The sequence below is a fragment of the Lampetra planeri genome, chromosome 57 (assembly GCF_965212315.1).
Source record: "Lampetra planeri chromosome 57, kcLamPlan1.2.h2, whole genome shotgun sequence".
NCBI classification, from domain to species: Eukaryota; Metazoa; Chordata; class Hyperoartia; order Petromyzontiformes; family Petromyzontidae; genus Lampetra; species Lampetra planeri.
Window position 1 is genome coordinate 7,192,785 of NC_136163.1, and position 13,164 is coordinate 7,205,948.

General features: G+C 54.4%; 1 protein-coding gene across 1 annotated transcript in view; it reads left to right on the forward strand.

Moving 5' to 3' along the window:
- Positions 1–13,164, forward strand: part of CCDC81 (coiled-coil domain containing 81) — a 54,590-nt gene continuing 41,426 nt past the window's right edge. Inside the window, 5 exon segments of the mRNA XM_078618332.1 lie at positions 1–85; positions 1,284–1,391; positions 1,394–1,449; positions 2,006–2,060; positions 3,827–3,949. Of these exon segments, the coding sequence (XP_078474458.1) occupies positions 1–85; positions 1,284–1,391; positions 1,394–1,449; positions 2,006–2,060; positions 3,827–3,949 (427 nt within the window).

Consider the following 13,164-nt stretch of genomic DNA (forward strand, 5'->3'; position numbering starts at 1 on the left):
ATGAGCGCGAAGCTCAGCATTGCACAACGACACGAACCGATTTCGATCTTCAACATTGCCAAAGGAATCGACGAGGCCCCCGGCGGTTAGCGCCGTGGGCTAATGGGGCTGTACCATTTGCTGGCGGGGGGGTTGGGTCAAACCATCGCACTCGGGGAGGGTTGTGAACCCCCCCCCCACCAACGACCCAACGAATTCTTTATGCCTCAACGAGTTACAAGCATACGTCACTTTAATTGCTTGTGATGTTAATAACCATCGAAGAGGAGATTTTAAGTTATTTAAATGGGGGGGGGGGTCTGTGCTGTTGCTCTCCGTCCGCCCAAGGCGTCCCGTTGCCAGGCAGCAGCAGCAGGGGACTCAGAGGCCAGCTGCTCCGTGACACACGCGGGGTCTCTCCCCTGTCTCTCTCTCTCCCCTGTCTCTCTCTCCCCTGTCTATCTCGTGTCTCTCTCCCCTGTGTCTCTCTCTCCCCTGTCTCTCCCCTGTGTCTCTCTCTCCCCTGTCTCTCTCTCCCCTGTCTCTCTCGTGTCTCTCTCTCGTGTCTCTCTCCACTGTGTCTCTCTCTCCCCTGTCTCTCTCCCCTGTCTCTCTCTCCCCTGTCTCTCTCTCCCCTGTCTATATCGTGTCTCTCTCCCCTGTGTCTCTCTCTCCCCTGTCTCTCTCTCCCCTGTCTCTCCCCTGTGTCTCTCTCTCCCCTGTCTCTCTCTCCCCTGTCTCTCTCGTGTCTCTCTCTCGTGTCTCTCTCCACTGTCTCTCTCTCCCCTGTCTCTCTCTCCCCTGTCTCTCCCCTGTCTCTCTCTCTCCCCTGTCTCTCTCGTGTCTCTCTCTCGTGCCTCTCTCCACTGTGTCTCTCTCTCGTGTCTCTCTCCCCTGTGTCTCTCTCTCCCCTGTCTCTCTCGTGTCTCTCTCCACTGTGTCTCTCTCTCTCGTGTCTCTCTCCCCTGTGTCTCTCTCTCCCCTGTCTCTCTCTCCCCTGTCTCTCTCTCCCCTGTCTCTCTCTCTCGTGTCTCTCTCTCTCTCTCTCCTGCGACATTCTCTCACAAACTATCTCGTTGTGAACATCCGCTTCGTTGAATGTGTTGTAAATATACCGACTTTGAGTGTTTGTTGTATCGAGTCGACCGATTCCCGACTTCAGCAGTGAGTGCGGTTTTATTGTCGTGATGATGGGTTGGAGGTGTGGGGGAGGGGAGCTGCGCTCGAACCTGTCCGTGGATATGTTACATTACAATTATTTTTTTGTTTTAAACTAAAGTCATGTATTTGTAACTGCCGCTGAGTTGACTTGCAAACTCCAAATATACAGCAGCAGCAGGCGTCAGGGTCGGGATCGAACCCACGACCTCCTGCACACCAGGCGAGGTAGTTAACATCTCCTAGCCACCGTGGCGCCCGAGGGAGCGCGGGACCCCCTCCTGCCAGCGTGTCTTGAGACTCGTCAGCGAAGTGAGGCTCTCCTGGGTGTAAAGCCGTGCAGAGATGATCATGGATTCTGGAATTGGATGGTGACGCCTTGACGAGTCGTGGTGCGATATTCGGGAGTGTGCGAATGGTTCGGTACATCGTCGGACTCTAAGAAGACGCTCTAAACGAAAATGTGTTCCTATTTTATCTCCATATTCACTAATTCCTGCAATCGATTATCACAATTCAATCTTAGAAATCAATTCAGTTTAGTTTGAGGGTTGTTATTACAGCAGTAGCATCATCATAATGATAGCAGTTGAAATGGAGTGAATACGCCAAAGAGAGAGTACACGGAGCGATGACATCGGCTCGTGTGGCACGAGCTGCTGCATCGTGGCAGGGCGGCGTGCGATGGTGATGGCCTTGGGGAGGGTTTTATCCAGCAGTGGATAGAGCATGGCTGACGAAGAGCAATGCTGTTATTAAAATCGTTTTATTCAACTTGAATCACAACAGAGGTGTGTGCTTTCATAGCCACGCGTTTTGTTGCCTTTGCTCATTCCCTGCCGCTTTGTCAATCCGCTGCTGGATGAAGGCATCAGCATCCTCACCCCGAAAACTGCGTGGGTCTTCATTCAACGATTTGCACGGTTGGTTACGTACGGTGCGAAAGAAGTTCAACATACACACATAGACTCACATAGTCACTCACCCACTCACACAGTCACTCACCCACTCACATAGTCACTCACCCACTCACACAGTCACTCACCCACTCACACAGTCACCCACTCACACAGTCACTCACCCACTCACACAGTCACCCACTCACACAGTCACTCACCCACTCACATAGTCACTCACCCACTCACACAGTCACTCACCCACTCACAGTCACTCACCCACTCACACAGTCACTCACCCACTCACACAGTCACTCACCCACTCACACAGTCACTCACCCACTAACATAGTCACTCACCCACTCACACAGTCACTCACCCACTCACACAGTCACTCACCCACTCACACAGTCACTCACACAGTCACCCACTCACACAGTCACTCACCCACTCACATAGTCACTCACCCACTCACACAGTCACTCACCCACTCACACAGTCACTCACCACTCACATAGCCACTCACCCACTCACACAGTCACTCACCCACTCACACAGTCACTCACCCACTCACACAGTCACTCACCCACTCACATAGTCACTCACCCACTCACACAGTCACTCACCCACGAACACAGTCACTCACCCACGCACACAGTCACTCACACAGTCACTCACCCACTCACACAGTCACTCACCCACTCACATAGTCACTCACCCACTCACACAGTCACTCACCCACTCACACAGTCACTCACACAGTCACCCACTCACACAGTCACTCACCCACTCACACAGTCACCCACTCACACAGTCACTCACCCACTCACATAGTCACTCACCCACTCACACAGTCACTCACCCACTCACAGTCACTCACCCACTCACACAGTCACTCACCCACTCACACAGTCACTCACCCACTCACACAGTCACTCACCCATTCACACAGTCACTCACACAGTCTCCCACTCACACAGTCACTCACCCACTCACACAGTCACCCACTCATACAGTCACTCACCCACTCACATAGTCACTTACCCACTCACACAGTCACTCACCCACTCACAGTCACTCACCCACTCACACAGTCACTCACCCACTCACACAGTCACTCACCCACTCACACAGCCACTCACTCACCCACTAACATAGTCACTCACCCACTCACACAGTCACTCACCCACTCACACAGTCACTCACCCACTCACACAGTCACTCACACAGTCACCCACTCACACAGTCACTCACCCACTCACATAGTCACTCACCCACTCACATAGTCACTCACCCACTCACACAGTCACTCACCCACTAACACAGTCACTCACCTACTCACACAGTCACTCACACAGTCACTCACCCACTCACACAGTCACTCACCCACTCACATAGTCACTCACCCACTCACACAGTCACTCACCCATTCACACAGTCACTCACCCACTCACATAGCCACTCACCTACTCACACAGTCACTCACCTACTCACACAGTCACTCACCACTCACATAGCCACTCACCCACTCACACAGTCACTCACCCACTCACACAGTCACTCGCCCACTCACATAGCCACTCACCCACTCACACAGTCACTCACCACTCACATAGCCACTCACCCACTCACATAGTCACTCACCCACTCACATAGCCACTCACCCACTCACATAGTCACTCACCCACACCCATTCTCCGATGAGCACGGTTGGCTACGTACGGTGCGAAAGAAGTTCAACGTGCACACATGCAATGTCTACACTTCCTCCCCTTCTCCTCTGCATCCTCCAGGTTCACCTTCCACACGTGCCGCCATCTCTGCTGGGAGGATGATGGCGATGGACACTGTGCACACGCTGGCCTCTGAGGGCGGCAGGAGCAAGTTGAACACCTTGGTGGGGCTGTCTGATGAAGGTAAAGTCCCTCTGCTCTCTCAAACAATTCTCACTTTATCGTCACGGACACTGGTGAGACAAGGCCATAAAGACGTGCAGAACAATCAGTTTAAAAGACAATGAACATATTATTATCTGAGCATGTTTTGCCACAAGACGTGATGCATTGCAAAAGGTATCTCTTTTGTGTTTGAACATCTTAACACAACTCCTGTTTTATTGCCAGAAAGAGCAAAACCTATTTTTAATTCCAACTTTGCCGTAATCCACAGTAGCTCTAGGAGCTTCATAGCAAAGTCTGGCTCCCTGAGTCACGTTCACATTTAGATTTCTACGTTAAGAAACTTCGAGGTGCCTTAGTCTGGCCTATTTCGCGTAATCGCGTCATCTGTTGCCAGGGTTGCCACCCGTCCTGATCTTCCCAGGATCCTCCTTTTGGTTGAGGAGCCAGCTGCTGTTTTGCTGGGGAATCTCTAAGGGAGCCACGGTGGCCAAGAGATGTTAACTACCTCGCCTGGTATACAGGGGGTTGTGGGTTCGATCCCGACCCTGACGCCTGCTGTATATTTTGGAGTTTGCGTGTTCTCCTTGTGGTCGTGTGGATTTTTCGCCGGGTCCTCCGGGTTTTCCCTCCGCATTTAGATTCAACATCACGCGTTTAGAATATTTGACTGCTAGAAATTTCCATGTTATGAGCCACTTCATTGAGCTATCATTTGTGGCTATCACAGATTGCTTCTGAAAAAGCACTACACAGCTCAGTGGGCCTTACCTGGTAAAATACAAATTGTTACATAGTCATAGTTAAGTGTAACCGGGACGTTGCGACCAAGTTCCGACGTAGTGATAATGTGAATCTCTACGATGTGCTCCGGCGTCGTTGTGCCCGTGGCAACCCAATTCGTTGCACGGAATTTTCGCCGCACCTCCGATTAGCCCGGTTGGCCACGTATTGCGCGAAAGAAGTTCAACATACGTACATGCAATTTACGTCGCGTGAGAGAATACTGTACTACACATCATTCCCTTACACAACAGCTATATATACATACTACATCGTAATCTCTTAGCACAACAGATCGTGTTGCCATGTGTGTATCCACTTACTTGTACATACTGATGTAAACGTGACTATGAGATAGGGGCGTGTGTACCTGTATATGTACGTTGACCTCTGAAGCGTCAATTCTTGCCTGGCTTAACAACGTATTCAAAAGTGACATTTTTGGCCCGGCAAAACAAGACGGCGTCAGCCAGCCATCACGCTTTGTGTGTTTGCGAGGGCCCTTTCTGCATCGTGGATCTCGTCTTTCTTCATTCACCCCGTGAGCTGTGAATGATGCAGGGCAAGCACGTGAATTGCCCCTCAAAGTAGTTGCTGCACCTGCGGTAACGACATTTTATACCGTCCGACGGATTCACTCCGCATGCCGGGATCTTCTTCTTCGGGAATTGGATGTTCAGCTTCACCAGGAACTGACTTCGGGAAGAAGAAGCTCCCCGTGCATGTGGGGCGAAACATCGGACGTCGTGCCGAATGACACGCCGATGCGTCCAGAAAACTTCTCACAGAGCTGTACAGCACGACCGCGGAACCCTCTTACGAACAGTAAGAAAATGATATACAGCGCCGTGGCAATACATTGCAGGCCGAGTACCTTCCATTCTCATGTTGGTCACGGGGATCATTTGACCGTACGTCATTGCGATGGTCAGCGCGAGTTGACAAAGTGGGGGGGGGGGGGGGCGCACAGATGCGGAAGTGTAGAAGTTCTCTACAACGTTGAAATCTATGGCCCTGCCCTCTGCTGCCGGCCCCCCGTCGCCCTGCAGCCCATAACGTGCAGCCGCCGTGACAGGCTCGCTTCCTACTGAGCCTGCCAGAGTGTGTGGAGCCGTCGCGGTAACACGCGGCAACTCCCGCAGTCGGGAATCTGACTCAGATTTGCAGGTTTTTTAGTGGAGTGCCACCAACCACTGCGCCACTGCTCGCGAGATGCGACTCGCACTGCTTTGTGACCACTGCAAGTTCATTGCGCCACTTTATGTTGCCGCGAGATGTTTTTACTGCTGTGCACTGCAGTGCGTTGGAGTTTATGATGTGGCTGTTGAACGTTCATAAATGCAATATTGCCCCCCGTACGAGCTTCCCACGTGACTTGGAGGGGCTCTGAGTGCTGAGCCGGCACCGCTGAGACGCTGGGTTCGAATCCAGGTTTCAGCTGCCTGCCATTAAACAATTATCCACTTTTATGTAATGCCATACAGCTCTCTGTTTGCAATTGAACTGTATTCTCAAGTATATGTATGTATGTTGTGATCGAAACGTCGCAGTTTTTCATTTTATTTTTATTAATTTGAACCTGGCCGTGTCGGGTGGTGGAGGGTTACGACACATTTATAAATAACGCGATCTAAACCCAAAAATCGTTGATTATGAACTATCTCCGTGAATTTACCAAAAGGCCCAAAGAATATATATGTACGTGTGTGTGTGTGTACGTGTATGTGTTTGTGTATGTATACGTGTATGTGTACGTGTGTGTGGTTGTGCGTGTGTATGTGTGTGTATGGGTAATTGTTTGTACGTGTACGTGTGTGTGTGTGAGAATGTATATGTGTGTATGTATGTGCGTACGGATGTATATGTATGTAGAACGTTTTTCCCACCGTACATAGGCAACCGCGTTAGTCGGAGGTGTGGGTGATTGGGTTGTAGATGAGAGGAATTCTCCTGATGCCCTTTTGTGAAGGTCTCTGCAGCCAGCAGGGCAACAGTGATGTTTTCCGAGATGCGCCTAATAATACATTTATTTGAAAAAACCTGCGGGTTGAGTGGTTCCACGGAGCCAACGCTTGTGAGCTAGCAGAGCCAAGTTAGCCGAGTTCATACATAGAGACGCCTAGATATGTAATGTAGTAACTCGGCGGGAGACGACTTCACGGGTAACACACTCTTTATTTTATCAAACTTGGTTACAGGTGACTAACACCTACTTTGTATCTCGGGTGACGAACACCCACTTAGCTACTTGGCGACTAACGCCCACTGAGCTACTCGGATGACCAACATCCACTTAGTACTCGGGTGACAAACATCCACTTAGCTACTCGGCGACTAACGCCACTGAGCTACTCGGATGACCAACATCCACTTAGCTACTCGGAGCACTAGGTCTTCAGCTCCGTCTTCGGGTCTTCAACTGGGGTCTCTCCCCGAGTGCTCTCGCGCGTCCCCCTTTATACCCCACCTGCGGACGTCGCTGCGAGCACCCACTTATTCGACCAATCGCCGGGCGCTGGCTACGATCCTCTTTTCCCACATCTCATCGTGCCTCACCACTCACTCCGCGCCGCCCCGTCATCTGTCACTCCCGGCGCGCGCGTCCACACCACGCCCACAACGCGTGCCCAACCCCGCACCCCGCGCCGCCCCGTGATCCATCACTGTCACAGTCGGCGCACGTCAATACCACCACTACATCACCCCCTACCACATAGCTCGCAGCCGCCCCGGCTGCTATAAAAATATACAAACCCCCCCTGTGTGCCCCGTAACACAACACAACAACAAGAACAACAACTAAGCTAACAACACAACACGACGCGAACACTACCATCCGCAACCCTCAACCAATGCCACCGCGACAATAGAACAATATATACAAACCGGCGAGTGACAATAGCAATGTGTATGCAAAAAAATATAAATGGAAATTTTTTTTTTTTTTTCTTTCGACTCGTGCAGTGTCCCCTTTTCTTCCGAGCGTCCCTACAACGGGACATTACCCCGGCTGAGGGGAACACCGGGCGAGCTCGGTGTAGAGCAAAAAAACCGTCTTCATGAAAATTGTTGAGACCTAGCCCGAGTCCGCCTTGCCGGTCCGTCGTACGGCACCAGACGCGGTTGAACGTCCGGTGGTGCCGGCGGTTCAGGAAGACATCGGCCAGGCATCGAGGACTCGTGCGTGCCCCGGGGTTCAGGCTCTCGACGGTCAGCAGCCGTCAAGCCCGAGGCACCTGGGGGTGGGTCAGGTGGAGACACGTGAGGATCAGCCTGCGACACCTCCCTCCCCGAGTCGACGGTCACATCACACGCCCGGTCGTCACGGCACAGAACGGGGTCACACGGTGCCGCATAGGGCTTCAGTCGGGAGGGGTGCACATACCAACGGCGTTTCCCCCATTTAATCTGTATACTCTGGGGTCGTGCAACCCGCACAATTTCCACCGGTCCCCTCCAAGGTCTCAACAACTTGGGGGACGTAGCCAACGGTGCATGTGGACAATGCAGCCAGGCCTTATCGCCTGGTTTCCAATCATGCGTATGCACCCTCCGCTCATGCAATTTCTCGTTTGCAATTTGCCGCGACCGCGAATTCAACCTTGCCGCCTCGCGCGCTTCAGTCAATTTGGCGATATTAAATTTGATGTGGTCTGCCAATTTAGATTTTGCACGTGGCTGGGAAATCCCCAGTTGGACGTCCATGGCCGGATCGGCCTCCCGCCCATACATAAGAAAAAATGGGGAAAACCCCGTCGCCGCATGAGGGGCCATTCGATAGGCCGCGAGTACCCCCGGCACCTGTAAGTCCCAATCAACCTGATCGTCGCAGACCTGTTGGCACAACATAGACGTAATCATCCTGTTCAGACGCTCAACCATCCCGTCAGTCTGCGGGTGGTAGGGGGAAGTACGCACTTTCTTTGTACCCAACAGGTCAAACACCTCGCGCAACAAAACGCTCGAAAAATTATTCCCTTGATCCGTCAGCAAGCGTTCGGGGGCGCCCTTGTCCAACACATAACCCTGGACAAAGGCGTCCGCCACCGCCGCAGCCGACTGGTTGGCGAGCGGCCATGCCATAGGCCATCGGGTGAAGTATTCCACGCCAACCAGCAGGAACCTATTTCCCCTTGGTGTAACCGGAAAGGGCCCCAAGATGTCCAACGCTACCAATTCGTTTATACGCGAAACCTGAATGGATTTCAGCGGTGGATTAGCTGCCAATGGTGGCGGTTTCCTTTTTGCGCACCCTACGCATCCCTTAAGAATATTCGCCACGTCGTTACCCATCCCCGGCCAATAATAGTCTCGCTGGATTAGGGCGAGCGTTTTGTGAAAACCCAGATGCATGAGCCGTTCATGAGCTGCCAGAACAACCCTACCCCGCATAGCAACAGGCACAACGAGCACGTGACGCCGGGACATGTTGTCCCACCTCATCAAAAGGCCCTGTCTGCACACCCAGGAACCGACCCGCGCCTCCCCTTCTTCGGGAGCGCCAACTTTCCGACGCAGCGTAAGTAGGGAGCTGTCGGACATCTGGAGGCGGCCCCACTCAATGAGGGGCAACGACAACAGCGAATCCCTCCCCGTGGGGGCGTCCTCTCCCGGGGTGTCAGTGGCGGCGAGCGCAACTCCCGGGGTGCCGGCGACCGGGGGTTTGCACCGCGCTGATCCCAACAAACATGTGCAGTCCGTGCACGGCGGCAACCGCGACAAGGCGTCCGCGTTTGAGTGCCGCAACCCCTTGCGGTAAATCGTCGTGAATTGGTAGTCTTGAAGGACCTCCAACCATCGGGACAATTGGCCCGATGGCTGTGCCACGCGCATAGCGTATTGTAGAGCCGCATGGTCCGTCCGGACCGTAAAATGACGGCCGTAAAGATACGGCCTGAATTGCTGTGTAAAAAACACAATGGCTAACAATTCACGACGAGTTACGCAATAGCGTTGTTCTGCGGGGGAAAGAACCCTACTACCGTAGGCGACCACCCGTTCAACCCCCCCGACCACCTGTGAGAGCACCCCCCCGATACCCGTATTGCTGGCGTCCGTGTCAAGCAAAAACGGTTGTGTGAAATCGGGGTAACACAAGGGGGGAGCCTGCACCAAAGCGTCACGGAGGGAGCAGAACGCAGCCTCCTCTTCCGCCCCCCAGTGAAACCTCACACCCTTAGCCGTCAAAGCGTGCAGGGGCTTGGCTATGGTGGCAAATTGCTTGACAAAACGACGGTAATAGGAGGCAAAACCAATGAAACTCCGAACCTCCGTGACCGAGGTTGGCGTTGGCCATGAGCTGACGCAATGCGTCTTAGCAGGGTCCGTCGAGATCCCTGAACGACTCACGATATGGCCCAAATACCTGACCGATTCCCGAAGCAGAAAACATTTAGCCGGTTTAAATTTAAGCTTAGCGGAACGCATCCTGAGGAACACCGCTCTCAGTCGCTGGAGGTGCTCCTCGAAGGTCCGACTAAAGACGATAATATCGTCAAGATAAATCAAACAGGTATCCCATTGGAGGCCCGACAAAACCAATTCCATGAGTCTCTGGAACGTGGCGGGAGCGGAATGTAAGCCCATGGGCAAACGGTTGAATTCAAATAGGCCCCCAGGTGTCCGGAAAGCAGTTTTAGGTTTAGACTCGTTATCGAGTGGCAATTGCCAAAATCCAGAAAGCAGATCGAGTGTGGAAAAAAACTGCGCTCCCGCCAAGGCATCCAGCGACTCATCCATCCTGGGGAGCGGATACGCATCCGCCATCGAGATTTTGTTTAAGCGGCGGAAATCGACACAAAACCGCAAGGACCCGTCCTGTTTCTTTACTAGGACAATAGGAGCACCCCACGGACTAGAAGAGGGCGAAATGATATCTGCCGCCAACATATCATTAACCGCCGATTGCACATGTTCCTTCTCGGCCGGGCTGAGCCGGAAGGGATTCTGACGAATAGGGGCCGCGTCCCCTGTAGCTATGTGGTGGCGCAACAGGTCAGTGCAGCCGATATCGTACTTATGTTTGCTGAACACGTCAGCAAACTCGATGAGCAAACCCCTCAATGCTCTCAATTGCACCCCGGACAAGTTAGCAGAACCCGCACACAGCGAGTCCAACCACTCAGTCCCCTCATCACTTTGAGGATGCGACTTGACAGTGAAATCTGCTTGAGCCACGAGCCGTTCCTCAACGGGTAGCGGCGCGGCGTGAGCCAGCACCGTTCCCTGCGCAATTACGGCCAGCCGCGACCCCGTATTCAGGACCATTACGAACGGCTCACTGTCCCCTCTCACCATGGTTTGAGCAACCGCTAAGTCGAGGCCCTTACTGGCTCTGTTTGACGGCCCCAACAGCACCCCCTGTGCCTCCGCACCCACCTCGAGTGGCTTCCTGAACCGAAGGGGTACTAACATTTGCGATCCCGGGGGCACCCGTACAGTGTGAGTCGCCAGCGCCTGCACCGTCGCACAAACCGTGCGCACTTTGGTAGGGCTCGACAAGAAGGCAACCCGCCGACCTGACGGAAGCTCTATGCAGGCCTGATCTATAAGAATTTTGATGGGCATTTTTGACAAAAAGTCCGTACCTAGCAAACAGGGAACGGCCAGCGATGATGATACAAAAATAGGGCCCGCTAATTTAATGTCACCAATGCAAATAGTCGCCCGAATCTGGCCGATGATCCCCAGGGATCCCCCATTCGCCGCATAAAATGGCACGTCTACCGGCAGAAGGGGTCTACTTTGGACGGGAAGAATGTTATAAATAAGGTCCGAGATGATGGTGGCCGACGCACCCGTGTCAACAAGCACCCGGACCTCAACCCCGTCAATGAACCCCGTTACCACGGACGACCCGGCCGACGCAGCCACGATCCTGTGGGCCAATTCGGACCACTCGACTGCTTGCGGGCCGCGTACGGACCCCCCTCGCCGAATTGAACCCCCGGCACCCAGCCGCGAACCCCCCACTGCGAAGCGGCGACCCGAATGTGCCGTGTTTGTGGACCGAACGTGTGAGGTGCCGCGACTTGCCGGGTTTTGTTGGGATGACTTGTGGCCCTGGTCGTCGTCCCGACGTGGTCCTGCGGCGCGCTGACGCGGGGCCCGGCACCCGGCTGTGACGTGACCCCGAAGGCCGCAGTTGTAGCAGACGACGGACGTCGTAGGTTTCGGTTGCTCCAGCTTGCGGGGCGAACGTGTGGGCGAACGACCTCCCGTTCTCCACTCCCCCGGACGCGATGCAGCGAAGGCCTGCTCCTGCACCGCAGCTGGCTGAGGTTCGGCGATCGTGGCGGCCAGTGCCGCGTTCCCCGGCCATTTGCAGACGACCCCCGGCTTGCGTTTGAGGACCTCGTACGCGTGAATGCTCGTGGCGATCGCCAGGGAGCAGATCTCCATCTCGTCTGCCACGTTGATGGGGACCCCCAACTCGTGGGCCAACACCAGCAGCTGCTCCGTCACCATGGCGTCCTTCCCCTCCTTATCCATGCGGGGAAAAGCTGCGTCCGCCAAGGCGAGCAGTGCCGTGCGGTAGGCTAGCGTCGTTTCCCCAGCCACCTTCCGCCGATCGTAGAACTGGTGGCGACACGTGGAGGGCGGCCCGAACACCTTCGCCATCAGGTGTAGTGCGGCCTGGAGCGTAGAGCGGGACGACCTTGCAGCAGATGTGAAGGCTGCAAGCGCGTCGTCGTCAAGCATCGCTGGCAACGCACGCAGGGCAGTGGTGTCGGACCACCCCGACATCTCCTGATGAGCGAGGAACCTTCGTTGGAAGGCTCCCCAGTCGCCCCCATCCGCCTTGAACGCCGACAGCGCGGGCAATCTTTGCTGGAGGACCCGATCGTCGTCGACGTCGGAGAGATTTTCCCGCGCTCCGCTGGAGTTGTGTAAAATGTCGGCTCGGTTGTCAGGCGCAAAATGGAGGGCTCCGGCGCGCGCTGATGACGTGGGCTGCGCTGCGCGGAGGTGTCCGGCCACGTGGCGTCCGTCTTTCCCGCCAATCGGTGGCGGCCCCCCAAAAACGGCGGCAACTTCCAGACTTTTGGCGCGAAGCGCCTTTTGGCGGGAATCCTCCAACGTCGCTTCCTCCACGACCCCCGCAGCCGTTTTTCCGCTCGCCGGAACGGAGATGTCGGCCAAGACAGCGGCGGCGGCGAGTAGCAACTCCGCCAACCGGGAGTGCGCGTCCTGGAGGCTGGTGTCGGAGGCAAGCGGAGCGTCGGCCATCACCGCGAAGTGCTGCATCGGCGGCAACTCCTCGTCCTCTACTCCCGAGGTCGGTGTCCCCGGTACGCCGTCGTCATCCCGACCTCGCTCGTGGGTACGGGTAGTCTTCCTTGTGTCCATACTTCTTGAAGACAGGTTTACTTCTGACGCCAGTTGTAATGTAGTAACTCGGCGGGAGACGACTTCACGGGTAACACACTCTTTATTTTATCAAACTTGGT